At 40.3% G+C, this 14295-nt stretch overlaps 3 protein-coding genes across 4 annotated transcripts in view; 1 reads left to right on the top strand and 2 right to left on the bottom strand.

Moving 5' to 3' along the window:
• acadsb (acyl-CoA dehydrogenase short/branched chain) overlaps nucleotides 1-1448 on the bottom strand; it is a 9841-nt gene extending 8393 nt beyond the window's left edge. Inside the window, exons 1-2 of the mRNA XM_053640112.1 lie at nucleotides 1349-1448; nucleotides 158-284 (exon numbers count right to left, since the gene is read on the bottom strand). Coding sequence (XP_053496087.1) covers nucleotides 158-284; nucleotides 1349-1381 — 160 coding nt within the window. The 5' untranslated portion in view covers nucleotides 1382-1448. The remainder of the gene's footprint in view (nucleotides 1-157; nucleotides 285-1348) is intronic.
• Nucleotides 1449-1700: 252 nt separating this feature from the next.
• LOC128617109 (zinc finger protein Pegasus-like) lies at nucleotides 1701-6818 on the top strand. Its single transcript, XM_053640115.1, has 4 exons — nucleotides 1701-2051; nucleotides 3581-3768; nucleotides 3922-4089; nucleotides 4402-6818. The coding sequence occupies exons 2-4, from the start codon at nucleotides 3591-3593 to the stop codon at nucleotides 5007-5009; spliced, it is 954 nt and encodes a 317-aa protein (XP_053496090.1). The 5' UTR covers nucleotides 1701-2051; nucleotides 3581-3590; the 3' UTR covers nucleotides 5010-6818.
• Nucleotides 6819-7038: 220 nt separating this feature from the next.
• Nucleotides 7039-12275, bottom strand: LOC128617108 (L-seryl-tRNA(Sec) kinase-like). Of its 2 annotated transcripts, none has more exons than XM_053640113.1 (6): nucleotides 11276-12275; nucleotides 9250-9514; nucleotides 8940-9141; nucleotides 8630-8705; nucleotides 8434-8527; nucleotides 7039-8285 (listed from the first exon to the last, which is right to left on the bottom strand). In XM_053640113.1, the coding sequence occupies exons 1-6, from the start codon at nucleotides 11516-11518 to the stop codon at nucleotides 8065-8067; spliced, it is 1101 nt and encodes a 366-aa protein (XP_053496088.1). In that variant the 5' UTR covers nucleotides 11519-12275; the 3' UTR covers nucleotides 7039-8064. The 2 variants fall into 2 exon arrangements, with proteins under 2 accessions (XP_053496088.1, XP_053496089.1); XM_053640114.1 differs by having other exon boundaries at nucleotides 9250-9511.
• Nucleotides 12276-14295: the final 2020 nt, after the last annotated feature.

The following is a 14295-nucleotide window of genomic DNA, read 5'->3' as shown; positions in this document are numbered from 1 at the left end:
GATTCAGGACGCGCAGTTACACTTCAAAATCGACAAAAATACCTATAAAGACATACATCATATTATATACACACACACCACTAGACAAGAGCTTATATTATATAATAAATACATCTAATAAAAAGCATTATTGTCACATTAATATATTCATACTCACCCGCCTCCCTCATCATGTCCTCCTCCTCTGAGTACGTCTGTAAAGGAGGAAATCCGGCTGCTGGAGAGGAGCCGTGACGCAAAAACGGCCGGCATGAACACCATGGCTGCGTCAGCTGTCTGCTCACCTGCAGCCACCAACCATCAACCACAACACAGTAATGACAAGTGTTATAAGTATGTGTTTATACAATTACTGTGTCCCAAACACTCCCTCCCTCCCTCCCTCACTCACTCCTCATTCATTACACTGGAAAATAAGGTGCACTACTTAGAGGAAACAGAACTGGTGACTGATTTTTTCAAATACAAATAGTAGTAAAAAAATTTAATAAAACAATATACAAAAATATACAAGAGAGTGAAAGCATACAAAACTACATGCTTTGTATGAGATTTTCATAATAGCACGTAGGGCTGGGCGATATGACAAAAATATCATTATCAAATGCATAAAACATACGTCACCATACCAACGATATCTCAGAAAAATGTATCGTTAAATAATTTATCACGATACCGATATTATATTGATACATCGCCCAGCGCTAATAGCAAGATACATTAGATCAGTCTTTAGGCTTTTCTTTGTATTTACCAATATAAAACTGTTTATTATTGACGCAAAGTCAATTAGGAAAATATCAACGTTGGGTAAAATTGTGAAAAATGTGCACTTGTGAATACAATATTTACAATTATTATTTATACAACATATAATGGTTAAAATAATATTGTTCACATTAGTCAATACCTGGAATTTTATGTGTGAAAAATCGCATTACATCACACATTCATTAAAATGAGTAATTTGGTGACTGCAGTAAACGATTCCGTACAGTGCATTACGTCATCACTGTGCGACAGTATCCTCTTTCCTAACGAACTCTAACCGCTAATTCGCTAAACATACAGTTATTATTCTGTATCAAACCTAAAGAAAAAAAAGTATAATAAAGAACAGTATTGTTAATTTGACTAAAATTACATGTTAGACTCCAGGTTAGATTATGTAGCACAATGAGTGAAAATATATCTATTCTATATCTACAACATTACGCCATTAACGTAAGTTAACTTAATTAATCGGCGTTTATATATGTGTGTGTGAAAAACAATAACGACCAGTCATTACATGCTGTATAATTAGCTTTGAAACCTAAACAAAATAAGTTCCAATTCATTTATTCACCTTTCCGAAGAACCTGAGCAAGGGCGCCGCCATTTTGTTACACTTGTTTACATACGGGTTCCTCTTGTCCGGCGTCTAAAATATTCGTGTGAAACAGCGACACTTGTGTCATCCTTATATAGTTTTAAATACACGTATCTTTAGACGGTATATTTTAACAGCAGGATTTACAACATATAGCATAATTATTTACTAAGTCGAGTGATCCGTGGATTGAAAACTGTTGTCTTTAATTTTTTAGATAGGAACCTATGTTTTTGTTCCTATGTTTTTTTCACACGAGGGACTCAATTTAGGTTTACACCACAATAGGACGTTTTCTCCCCACACCCGTAGTCGTGTGAAATCCGCATTCTGTGTTACGATTGGCTGTAATCTTTAGCACGCGCACGGTTCTTGTCCAATCTGCTTGTGAGGTGAAATTTCTAACCAATCATCACGCAGCAAGCGAGGTTCGTCGGAAAACGGTTGGGAGAAAAAAACGGGTTCGGTAGCTGTTAAAGTAGGTTCGCGACAGCATTAGTTTCGGTTATTGTGTACAATTTTTGATTTTGAGGATGGATTAGAACAGCTTTGTTAGGAATGATAGACTAATGTAAATCTGTGTTGTTCCCTTGGATTTTATTTGTACTTTTTAATGTAAATTTTCAACCCTATTTTTAATTTTTGTCGGCTGCTAAGTAACCTGTTCATCGAAACACAGGTAAGCGTCTCTCTCTTTCTCTCTCTCGCTAGTCAACTCCATAATTATTGGCACCCTATCTCTCTCTCTCTCTCTCTCTCTCTCTCTCTCCCTCCCTCCCTCTCCCTCTCTGTATATATATATATAGTTTTAATTATCTTCAGTAAGTCCAAAATGTTGTTTTGATCAGTTTGAAAGAATCACCAAACTTAATTTTTAATAAAATTCACTTGAACTTTGAACGAGCTGCCAATATCTCAGGAAACAATAACGGAAATATAATAATAATAATAATAATAATAATAATAATAATTCTTTTTTTTTACACAAACCAGTCACAGTTAAGATCACAGAAACATTGGGCAGAGAGAGATAGGTTTTGAGTTGGTTTTTAAACGGTTGTAAATTGATTTATTGCAATTTATGGATTGATTGTTTTAGTGGGAAGGCCAGAAAAGAGCGCATTACAATCAATCAAGCTGAGAACTGATGAAGGAATGGACTAGTAATATTGCGAAGTTGATAAAAAGCTGTGTTTTTGTGCGAGTTAAAAGACAGCGTGGAGTTGGAGATAATCCCAAGGTTGCGGACGGTAGAGGACGGTCTGGACCGTCAGACGGTAGAGGACGGTCTGGACCGTCAGACGGTAGAGGACGGTCTGACCAGGACCACCGTTAATAAGCAATGAACTGACCAGGAAGACGAGATAGAACGTGTGGAGATGCTACTACTGACACATTTGCTTTTCTCAGTATTGAGTTTGAGTAAATGACTAACCGCCCAGGAATCGATGTATTCGGATAAGTGGGGGATGTGTGCGGAAAGGAGCAGAATGATGTGAGCTAATCTAGGTTTGAGTGTCGTGGGCGTAGCAATGGAAACGAAGGCCATGGCGGTGAATTATGCAACCTAAGGGAAGCATGTCGGTGATAAAAAGCAGTGGAGCATAGAACCAAGCATAGAACCCTGAGGAACACCTTGAGAAATGGAAACAATGGTGGATTTAAACTGACGACCAGAGAGGTAGGAAACGAACCAAGATGGCGCAATGGCAGAAATTCCACTAGCAGGAATCCGAGAATACTAAAGTATAGTATGTGAGATGGTTTCAGAAGCAGAACTAGCATCTGACGAGGAGCAGAAAAGTACAGATCGTTAAAGGAGGCCGATACACGAGCACAACGATCATCAGCGATGGGCCGATAACTTTAGCAGCACCGTATTCAACCGGTTAATTCAACAATATGTTAATTGTACCGCATATTTAATGTCCGTTTTGATTGTACAGGAATTACAGTGTAAATATAAATAAATATACATTCATATAATTTAATAATAATAATACAAAAGTCTTTTCCTGAATCCAGTACATTCCATATAAGGAAAGAAGAGACGCCATTTTCTTGGTGATGCCTGGTGTGTGGTTACAACCTCATTTGCATATAACCTCCCTACGTTAGCATAACCACGCCCAGTCATTAAAGAACTTAATGCCACTGACATTGGTACTGACCGACGTGTGCGTGTGTGTGTGCGCGTGTGTGTCTCAGCACGGTGTAGATGCGGCTCGAGCGCATGGAATCTGCAGCACGTCCCGGTTGGACGATGAACGAGATGAAGGCGGAGCCTCTGGACTTTGTGCGAGACTTTCAGGAGTATCTCACTCAGCAGACGCATCACGTGAACGCGCTGTCGTCGTCCGTGAACGGGGAGAAAAGTGGCGAGGATCTGCAGACAGGTGAGAGACAGTTGTGAGACAGTTGCACGCTTCGAAGCTACGCCCCCAAAATGCATTAAGTGTTTTGGGGGTGTGGCTTTTGTAGGGCATGCTGATGAAATGGGTGGAGTTTGTTGTGCTACCTGTGTGTGAGTGGTGTGTGTTGCGTTTCAGGTGTGTGTGAGGCGGAACACGGTGAGATGGATCACCTGGCGTCTGTCGAGGTGCGTCTGGACACGGACAGATTTGAGAGGACGCGAGACGGAAAGTTCCGGTGTCGTTACTGCAGTTACGCCAGCAAGGGGCAGGCCAGACTGATCGAGCACATGCGCACACACACAGGTCTGACCTGGGGGGCTGTCTGTCCTCTTTCCCCCTTTTAATGCGGGTGAAAAAGTTTGCACTTGATTTGCATATTGATGTGTTCTTTCTTTCTTTCTTTTTTCATCGACCTTTCTCTTCAATATTTTTCTCTCTTTCTTTCTCACTTCAATTTTTCATCTGTTTCTCATCAGTATTTTTTTCTCTTCCTTCTTTTTTCTTTCTTGCTTTTGTTTAATTTTTTTCTTTCTCTTGACTTTTTCCTACTTTCTCTTTAATATATATATGTGTGTGTGTGTGTGTGTGTGTGTGTGTGTGTGTGTGTGTATGAAGGAGAGAAGCCTCACCGTTGTCAGCTCTGTCCGTTCTCCTCGGCGTACGAGCGACAGTTGGAGACACACATGCGCTCTCACACGGGCGAGAAGCCGTATAAGTGCGAGCTCTGTCCGTTCCGCTGTAACGACCGGAGTAACCTGTCTCACCATCGCCGCCGCCGACACAAACTCCGCCGCCTGACCAACGTGACCTCCACGCAGACCAAACCCGAACCGCTGTTCATCGCAGAGGACAAACCCCTCCCTCTTTCTCAGCTGGCAGCCAATCAGGAGCAAGACTGCAGCAACGACTTGCCTCCCAGTTCGCCCCAGCAGTCTGCGGATGGCTACGAAAGGGAGGTCAAAGATCATGCTCTGACTCCGCCCTCTCAGGAGCCTAACACGGACACGATCCTGAGTCCGGAATCTTCCCCGGTGCGGATCAACGCTCAGACGCTGTTCTTCTGCCCGCATTGCCAGACGTATTTCGGGGATAACGTGCTCTACACCGTGCATATGGGTTGCCATGGTTACGACCAGCCGTTTCAGTGTAACGTCTGCGGCGTGCACTGCAGCGACAAGTACGACTTCGCCTGTCACTTCGCCCAGGGACAGCACCGCAAGTGACACACGCACACACTAGGATTTATGCTTTTTTCTTTTATATGTATACACAGACCCGCCCACTTTCTCTTCTATGGTCTTCAGGCCACGCCCCCTCTCAGAGCTGGTCTCATTTATGTATACATTTTGCCATTTCATTTTCATACCCACAATGCAATATAAGGGCCTACGTGTACGCGCCACCTCGATCATTTCCAGCTAGTATGTCATTTCAGTTACATGGCCGCATCATTTTCAATGGTATTTTATGACACGCCCATTTAGAGCCACTCTGATTTGGAATTTAAAGAACACACCCACTTTTCCTTTTATGGTCGGTATGTCATTTGACGGACACGCCCACATTATTTCTTTTTAAAACCCCAACAGTCAGTATCATTTCCATATTCAGTATCTCATTTAAAGGACACACCCACTTTTCCTTTTCTATGACATCCAAGCAACCATGTTCTTAAAGCTCACTCAGAGACGTGGTTCTCAAGCCACGCCCACGAAGAGCTGATCTCATTTTCATATGCAGTTTGTCATTTAAAGGGAACACCCAATTTCTGTTCTATGTCCTTCAAGCCATCAAGCCACGCCCACTCCGAGCCACTCTCTTTGCCATATATGGTATCTATTTTAAAGGACATACCCACTTTTCCTCTTCTATGCCGTTCAATCAACTATGTTCTTAAAGCCACGCCCACTCTGAGATGTTCTGATATCTATAACGCCACAACTGTATTTGCGTCTGTGGTTTTCAAGCCACGCCCACTTAGATCCACTCTCATTGCCGTATACAATATGTAATTTAAAGACCACACCCACTCTCTTCCACGTTCTTAAAGCCACGCCCACTCAGAGCCATTCCAATATTTATATATATTTATATAGTATGTAATAGCACCACATTCTCTTCTAATATCAAGCCACGCCCACTCAGTCACTGTCATTACCTTGTACAGTGTGCCATTTTAATGACACGCTCACATTCTTTTCTATGGTCTGAAAGCCACGCCTACTTATAGCTGCTCTAATCTGAAGCACACGCCCACTTTCTGTTCTATGTCATTCAGGTACACACAGCAGAACGTACATAGAACTGTTTTTTTCCCCGACCAGTTTTACATGATCCCAGTACAAGCCCCGCCCATTTAGAACTGCTCTCCTTACATATACAGAATATAATTAAACAGCCACGCCCATTTTTCTTAAGGACAACCATTAAAATCGTTACTATTTATGGCCTTCAAGCCACAATATACCGCCACCTTCCTTAACTTTCTAAACTAAAAGTATTTAGTGTTTATATTAATGTGTGTCTGAACTGTTGGCAAATTTCTAATAAAAACATACTTCAATTAGATGTTAATAAATTGACATTTTTGTCCATTTGGTTTTTTTTTTGTTGTTTTTTTTTACATTGTATTTGTAACTCGATTTAATTTTAATCCCTTATTTTATAAAACAGGAAGTGTTCTGTATAACAACCTCTGATTTATTTCATCTTTTATAAACTGCTGAGATTTTTACACGTTTAGGAAAGTTTTAAACATTTATTTTTAAAATTTGTTGTTATGTAAAATGATAGTTTTAAAGTTATAAAGTGCTGATAGTTATAAACTGCTGGTGTGTGTGTGTGTGTGTGGGTGTGTGTGTGTGTGTGAGAGAGAGAGAGAGGTGTGTAGGATAGTGAGGTTTTGGATTGAATATCTTCATAGTTTTACAGAATTTACTGTTTCAAAGAATTCACGGTACAGATGTAGGATTTCACAAACCGATTTAGAAGAAAAAAAAAAGAAAACAGGCGTGATTTATTTAGTGACACGATTTTAATCTCTGAATGAAAAAATAAACCAGAAAGGAGGATTCCATCAGCGAAACTTATTCACAGAATAAAATATAAAACGTCATTTCATCAAAACATAGAAATAATGACACGTTTAACCGAAATGAGTGAGAACACGACTGCGCATCAGGAAATAATTAACGTCCGAACAAAACGATACTGAACATACACTGAATAATTTCTCTCGAAATTAATAAAGCTAAATTTATTTAAAAATATATCGAAGAAACAAACATTTATGATTTTATAATTAACATTAACAGCTGTGTACTGTAATTCTGTCTTTTTATTTAAATCTGATTTTAATTATGTCTGATGGGAAAAAAATCGGGATGTGTGTGTGTGTATATATACAATTTATTGCATTTCACAATAAATAATAATTAAAAATAACTGTTGATGTTAGAAAATAAAGAAGATGCCATAATGAAGGCAACAATTAACATTATTAATCAAGTTAATTCAATTAGGGCTTCACTTCAGCTCTTATTGTAATTAATAATAAAAATTAATTATTTAAAGTGTATTTATTGGGTATTTTTAGGCTCTTATTGTAATTAATAAAAAAAAAGTCAATTCAGTTGGGCGGCTGTGGATCAGGTGGTAGAGCCGGTTGTCCACTAATTGTAAGGTTGGCGGTTCCATTCCCGGCCCACATGACTCCACGTGACTCCACGTGACTCCACGTGACTCCACATGACTCCACATGCCTCCACATGCCTCCACGTGACTCCACATGCCGAAGTGTCCTTGGGTAAGACACTGAACCCCGAGTTGCTCCCGATGGCAAGCTCTTGCATGGCAGCTCTGCTACCATTGGTGTGTGTGCGTGTGTGTGTGAGAGTGTGTGAATGAGACACAGTGTAAAGCGCTTCGGATAAAAGCGCTATATAAGTGCGCCATTTACCATTTAAATCTTTTTTGGCTCTTATTGTAATTAATAAAAATGTCATTAAAAAGTGCATTAATTAGGTATTTAAATAAATGATATAATTGTTTAATTATTGTAATTAATAATTAAAAAAGAGGGCTTTTAGGCTGTTGTTGTGATTAATAATAAAGGTCATTAAAAAGTGCATTGATTAGGTATTTAAATGAATAATTGAATTGTTTATTGTAATGAGTAATTTTTTACAGGTCAGTGAAGTGAAGTTCGGTGAGTGAATCTCAGCAGAGACACGCTGACTGATTTTATTGTTTAGAAATGAAGCTGTTCTGCGTGTGTGATTATGAGCTGGATGTGGAGTGGACGCCGCGCCGCTGCATCGTCACGTGTGTTCTGCGTGTAAATGTGTCGGTCGCGATGTTAACCACGTGCTCCACACACACACACTCGTCCTGTCCCAGCTGCTGGAGAACCTGAGCTCTGAGTTCCTGCAGGAAGCGACTCTTCTCCTCACTCAGTTCTCTCGCTAACGCCTTCATCTCCTCGCCGCTCTGCGAGCACGCTACACACATCACCACCATCATCATCATCATCATCACCACCACCACCATCATCATCATCATCATCATCATTATTACACATTATAATCCACTGTGCTGAGGAACTCTGGACTCTGATTGGTCAGAGGGTGTTGATTAATTTTCCGTTACCTCTCGCCGTCACCATGGCCTGAGAGACGAGTCTCCTGCACACCTGATCCACCTGGTGCACCACACTGCAGGCACAGCGCTGTCTGTCTGCCTCCTGAGAGAGAGACAGAGAGAGAGAGAGAGACAGATTCAATTAAAAAATCTTAAAATTAAATGAATAAGTGTGTGTGTGTGTGTGTGTGTGTGTGTGTTTTACCCTCTGCTCGGAATCATCCTGAACTGGACTCAGAGGATTTTCTACTGCTGAAGAAATCACCTGCAGCATCTCCTGTCTGAAACACACACACACACACACACACACACACATACACACACACTCTCTGCTCATTTTAAATACACTGAGTTATTCTACTGAACTAAACATAAGTAAGTGTGTGTGTGACGGTGTGTGTGAGACGGTGTGTGTGTCATACAGGTGTGTGTGTGTGACGGTGTATTTGTCGTGACGGTGTTTGTCATACAGGTGTGTGTGTGTGTGTGTGTGTGAGACGGTGTGTGTGTCGTACAGGTGTGTGTGTGTAACGGTGTGTGTGTTGTCCACAGTCACACTGTTCTTCTCCCACTGATTCTTCACGGTGTTTGGAGGCTCCATGCGATTGGCCATCTCGGTGATGACATCATCCGGCACCGGCTGACCTCTGACCCCGTTTCTATGGAGACACACTTCTAGCGGACAGTGCAGGTAGACCTCACAGAACCCCACTGAATCTGCAGCCAATCAGAGAGTGTGTATAGAAATGTTTGAATGATAATAATAATAATAATAATAATAATAATAATAATAATAGTAGTAGTAGTAGTAGTAGTAGTGTGTACGTTTCCGGGCGAGCTGGTACACTCCGTATCTCATGCTGTGGTAGTAGAAGTTGTCGTCGAGCAGCAGGGCGAGTCTCTGAGGTCCGGAGTGTGTGTTCTGTAACACTGGGAGGATCTGCTGCTTCTCCATGGCCTCTTTAAAGTGTTCACACACACTTCCTGTTCCTCCTGCAGTGTGTGTGTGAGGTCTGTCAGCGCTGAGCTCCTGCAGGAAACTGTCCACACACTCCAACACGGCCTGTCTGTGCTGCTTCCACCCCGCCTGCTACACACACACACACACACACACACACACACACACACACACACAAAACAGCATTCATATTTATATTATACATACATACATATACATATACACATATATATATATACATACACACACACACATATATAATATATATATATATATATAAAATCATCTCATACCCACCCTCCACACCAGCAGCAGAGTCGGTAAGGGGCGTGGCCTAAAGTCTTATAAAAACGTGATTTGAATGCTCAAGTTTACATTTGATTTGTTTATTAAACTTTTATTTAGCTACATCAGCCTCGTAACCCCTCGTAACTATAGAAACAAACTTCAAACAGCGAACACGGCTGACCCGCTATACGTTTAGAGTACATTTTATTTACTACTTCCAACACGTGTGTTAGATTCTGAATAAACCTTCTCCATCTACTCCAGCTACACCATCTACTCAACTCCTCGAGTTCTGCACTCTGATTGGTCAGGAGGTGGTGATGAGTTTCCTACAACAGCAGCTCTGACAGTAGCGCAGCTGCACACCACAGCTTTATATTTATTAATGTGCTCCTTTTAATACGTTATCGTTTCTATAGTAACAGCTCATTCACAGGAACGTGAGAGCTGTTCATGTAATGTGTAGGTTATGGAAGGAGTCTCCAGTGTCAATTTCCCCACATCTTCAGGACAGAGGAGTTTACACTCTCATCAAAAAAGATAGAGAGTGAATAGAGAGAGAGAATATAGAGAGAGAATAGAGAGAGAGAATAGAGATTGAGAATAGAGAGAGAGAATAGAGAGAGGGAATAAAGAGAGAGGGAATAGAGAGAGAATAAAGAGAGAGGGAATAGAGAGAGGGAATAAAGAGAGAGAAAAGAGAGAGGGAATAGAGAGAGAGAATAAAGAGAGAGGGAATAGAGAGAGAGAATAAAGAGAGAGGGAATAGAGAGAGGGAATAAAGAGAGAGAATAAAGAGAGGGAATAAAGAGAGAGAAAAGAGAGAGGGAATAGAGAGAGAGAATAAAGAGAGGGAATAGAGAGAGGGAATAAAGAGAGGGAATAGAGAGAGGGAATAGAGAGAGGGAATAGAGAGAGAGAATAAAGAGAGGGAATAGAGAGAGAGAATAAAGAGAGGGAATAGAGAGAGAGAATAAAGAGAGAGAATAGAGAGAGAGAATAAAGAGAGAGAGAATAGAGAGAGGGAATAGAGAGAGGGAATAGAGAGAGAGAATAAAGAGAGGGAATAGAGAGAGAGAATAAAGAGAGGGAATAGAGAGAGGGAATAGAGAGAGAGAATAAAGAGAGGGAATAGAGAGAGAGAATAAAGAGAGAGAATAAAGAGAGGGAATAAAGAGAGAGAAAAGAGAGAGGGAATAGAGAGAGAGAATAAAGAGAGGGAATAGAGAGAGGGAATAAAGAGAGAGAATAAAGAGAGGGAATAAAGAGAGAGAAAAGAGAGAGGGAATAGAGAGAGAGAATAAAGAGAGGGAATAGAGAGAGGGAATAAAGAGAGGGAATAGAGAGAGGGAATAGAGAGAGGGAATAGAGAGAGAGAATAAAGAGAGGGAATAGAGAGAGAGAATAAAGAGAGAGAATAGAGAGAGAGAATAAAGAGAGAGAGAATAGAGAGAGGGAATAGAGAGAGGGATGGTGAGGGAGCGAGTGTTTGTAGCTGCTATAATGTAAGTGAGAACAGGAAGTAACTCTCTTCACAGGTATGTACTGTAACTCTGAGAGGTAGAAGAGGAATAAAACACTAGAGCACGATTTAAACGCTGTTACCTCTTTAGATTTCTCCTCATCCTCATCCTCCTCTCTCTCAGGTGTGGTGAAGTGAAAAGCCTCCTCAGGTATTAACTCATCATATGAGATGATAAAAGTCCTCCAGCCGAGTGTGTGCAGGTGATCAGAGAGGAGGTGTGTGAGTGTGGACTTCCCCACCGCAGGTAACCCGCACAGCACGCACACACACGCTCGCGCTCGCGCTCGCGCACACACACCTGCTGAGCTCTGCGTGTTCATCATCGCAGCCCCGTTATCAGTGAACACACTGGAGGAGAATTTATAGCATGTTTTATTATTTATTTATTATTATTATTATTTTTATCTGCCCACTTTAGTAGTCCATGAAATATGTCAAGTTTTAAAGGTTTTTTTTTTTTTATTTAAATAAAATAAACCGAGAAATACACAACGCGTAACTAACGACTACACGAGCTGTGCCGGAACCCGGAAGTGTGACGTCACTAGCTGCGTTCAAAACACCCCCGTTCTCACTCTCCCTTAGATCAGGACACTTCACCTGAATAAGGAAAGTGTTTGCTGCTCGTTATTTGGAGTTTGTAAGCGCACACATCCGGTAAAATACACAAAATAAACTAATGTTTAAATAAATAAGTAAATTACATCGATTGTTTTTTTTTACATTTAAATGTGCAGCGTGTCTGAGAACTAAAAATGACGGGCAAGGGATTGATATCAGCTTTTAAAACGGATTAGTTGTTTACGTACTACTGAAGACTTGCTTTTTATTAATTCGAATGATTTCTAATAATAATGATTAAGTGGATTTAAGATTAGAATTCCATTACTCGTTGTTTTTCTTCACTAAATAACAAGTCAGTAGAATTTAGGGTCATTTCTGTGACTACACTTCTCTACACAGGGGGAAAGGACGATTTGAGACGCGTCCTAGTTCTCGCCAGCTCATTGGCCAGGATTATACACGTGATGTGTGACGTCAGGAAAACACAGAACGTTTTCCAGCTCTGTGTGAGGTCTGTTTTTGAAAAAAAAAAAAAAAAAAAAAAGTAAGTAAAAATCACATGGATGATGATGATGATGATGATGATAATAATAATAATAATAATAATAATAATAATAATAATAATAGGAAGTACTTATAGCGCATTTCTACAAACTTTACAATTAGAAAGCACAAATAACAGACAGAATTAAAATACTACTACTACTACTAATACTACTAATAATAAGAATGACACTTTTATTAATAGGTAATAATTTTTCCAAATTTATTATTGTTAAAGCACAAATAAAGGTTAGTTTTACTATCTAGGATAATTATTACTTAATATATTTAATAAATAATGCTATTTATAGAGCACAAGAAGGCTTAGATTTTTAAGTTTTACTCTTGAATACTGAAATTAAAGTAAAAGATGATCTTTGGTGTAAGTAGAGAACCTGATGGTACTCTCAGAATAACGAAACTAATTAAATTATTAAATGGTGGTGCCTCAATGGGTTACTGATCAGAAGGTCGGGGGTTCAAGCTGCCACTGTTGGGCCCTTGAGCAAAGCCCTTAACCCTCTCTGCTCCAGGGGGCGCTGTATCATGGCTGACACTGCGCCCTGACCCCAACTTCCTGTCATGCTGGGGTATACGAAGTAAAGAATTGTGCTGTAATGTAAATGTGACAAATAAAGGCGTCTTCTACTGTTCCAGCTCTGAGTATCATTGTCTGTAGTGATGAGTCTGTACTGTAGCTGAGCCTCTGCAGTTGCTGTTGTTCAGCACATGGTGGCGGTGTGACTGCGCTGTGAAACTTCCCCAGCATGCTGTTTAAATATACTGAACAATTTCTGATCATGAATGTATTATAAAATACAAAACATTCACTTTAACATGAACTTATGACTATATCTTCACCCCTACCTTACACTCTATACATTTTCTCAGGCGCTGTGTCCGTTTTTTTTTTTTTTTTTTTTTTTTGTTTTTTTGGCGGATTTTGCTCAAAATGTTCCCATTAGGTCCTGACTTTTCGGACTCTGTACATCAGCGGTCACCATCCCTGCTCCTGGAGATCTACCTTCCTGAAGACTTTATCTTCAACCACAATCGTGGCCACCATGAATTAGATGGTCAGGTGGGCATGATTACGGTTGGAGGTAAAGTTTTCAGGAAGGTAGATCTCCAGGAGCAGGGATGGTGACCGCTGATGCACATTGACACCTGGAGTTAAAAGGTAGTCCTTCCTCTAGGGGGCAGTGGTGACTTGTAGCTGGTGTGTGTGTGTGTGTGTGTGTGTGTGTGTGTGTGTGTGAGAGAGAGAGAGCTCTGTAGATAAATAAATTGATCATTTAAAAAAAGAAACACACTGTAAATGTAAACAACATTCACTCTGAGGCATCTTTAAGTAAAACCCCAAATGATATAATCTTTTATATACATCTTTTAAATTCCATATTTTAAAGTAGTAATCCAAATTTCCAGTAATCCCAGCACAACGACACATAGCACAAGGCAATAAGCACAAATGACGTCTGACTTTCATTATTTTTAATAAATTGCACAAAACTAAGTCAGACAAATTTTGAGATCCATGAAACACTGCATGTGTTTGACTAGAGTGTTTAGTGTTAATAATAAGCCACGCCTCCTTCACTGAGACTGACATACAGGAGCCACACCTCCTTCACTTAAGACTGTCTCACAGGCCACACCTCCTTCACTGAGATTGACATACAGGAGCCACTCCTTTACTGAGACTGTCATACGGAAGCCACACCTCCTTCACTGAGACTGACTCTCACAGGCCACACCTCCTTCATAGAGACTGACACACAGAGGCCACACCTCCTTTAGACTCTCCACATTTTTAAAAAAACATTGATTCGGTGGAGTTTTCTGTAAGGAGATGTCTATTTAACGTTTTCAGAAGCAGTATATTTTACTATAACAACAATTTTTTGTCTGACGTTAAATTGTGAATCTCTGAGTTGTGAAAGAATCTTAAACCACGACGATAGCTCGGTTGTTCCAGACGTCTCAGGGTCCA

Source organism: Ictalurus furcatus, chromosome 13, assembly GCF_023375685.1.
Source record: "Ictalurus furcatus strain D&B chromosome 13, Billie_1.0, whole genome shotgun sequence".
In the NCBI taxonomy this organism is placed as follows: Eukaryota; Metazoa; Chordata; class Actinopteri; order Siluriformes; family Ictaluridae; genus Ictalurus; species Ictalurus furcatus.
Note: the sequence above shows the minus strand (reverse complement) of the source record. Positions and strands in the feature narration are given on the sequence as shown.

Bases quoted from the DNA above. Each gene is read 5' to 3' on its own strand.
- LOC128617109 (XM_053640115.1), top strand. From the start codon at position 3,591: ATGCGGCTCGAGCGCATGGAATCTGCAGCACGTCCCGGTTGGACGATG. The intron at 3,769-3,921 runs GTGAGAGACAGT...GTTGCGTTTCAG, and splicing joins TGGCGAGGATCTGCAGACAG to GTGTGTGTGAGGCGGAACAC. The intron at 4,090-4,401 runs GTCTGACCTGGG...GTGTGTATGAAG, and splicing joins GCACATGCGCACACACACAG to GAGAGAAGCCTCACCGTTGT.
- LOC128617108 (XM_053640113.1), bottom strand. From the start codon at position 11,518: ATGATGAACACGCAGAGCTCAGCAGGTGTGTGTGCGCGAGCGCGAGCG. The intron at 8,528-8,629 runs GTAAAACACACA...TCTCTCTCTCAG, and splicing joins AGGATGATTCCGAGCAGAGG to GAGGCAGACAGACAGCGCTG. The intron at 8,286-8,433 runs GTAACGGAAAAT...TGATGTGTGTAG, and splicing joins GGCCATGGTGACGGCGAGAG to CGTGCTCGCAGAGCGGCGAG.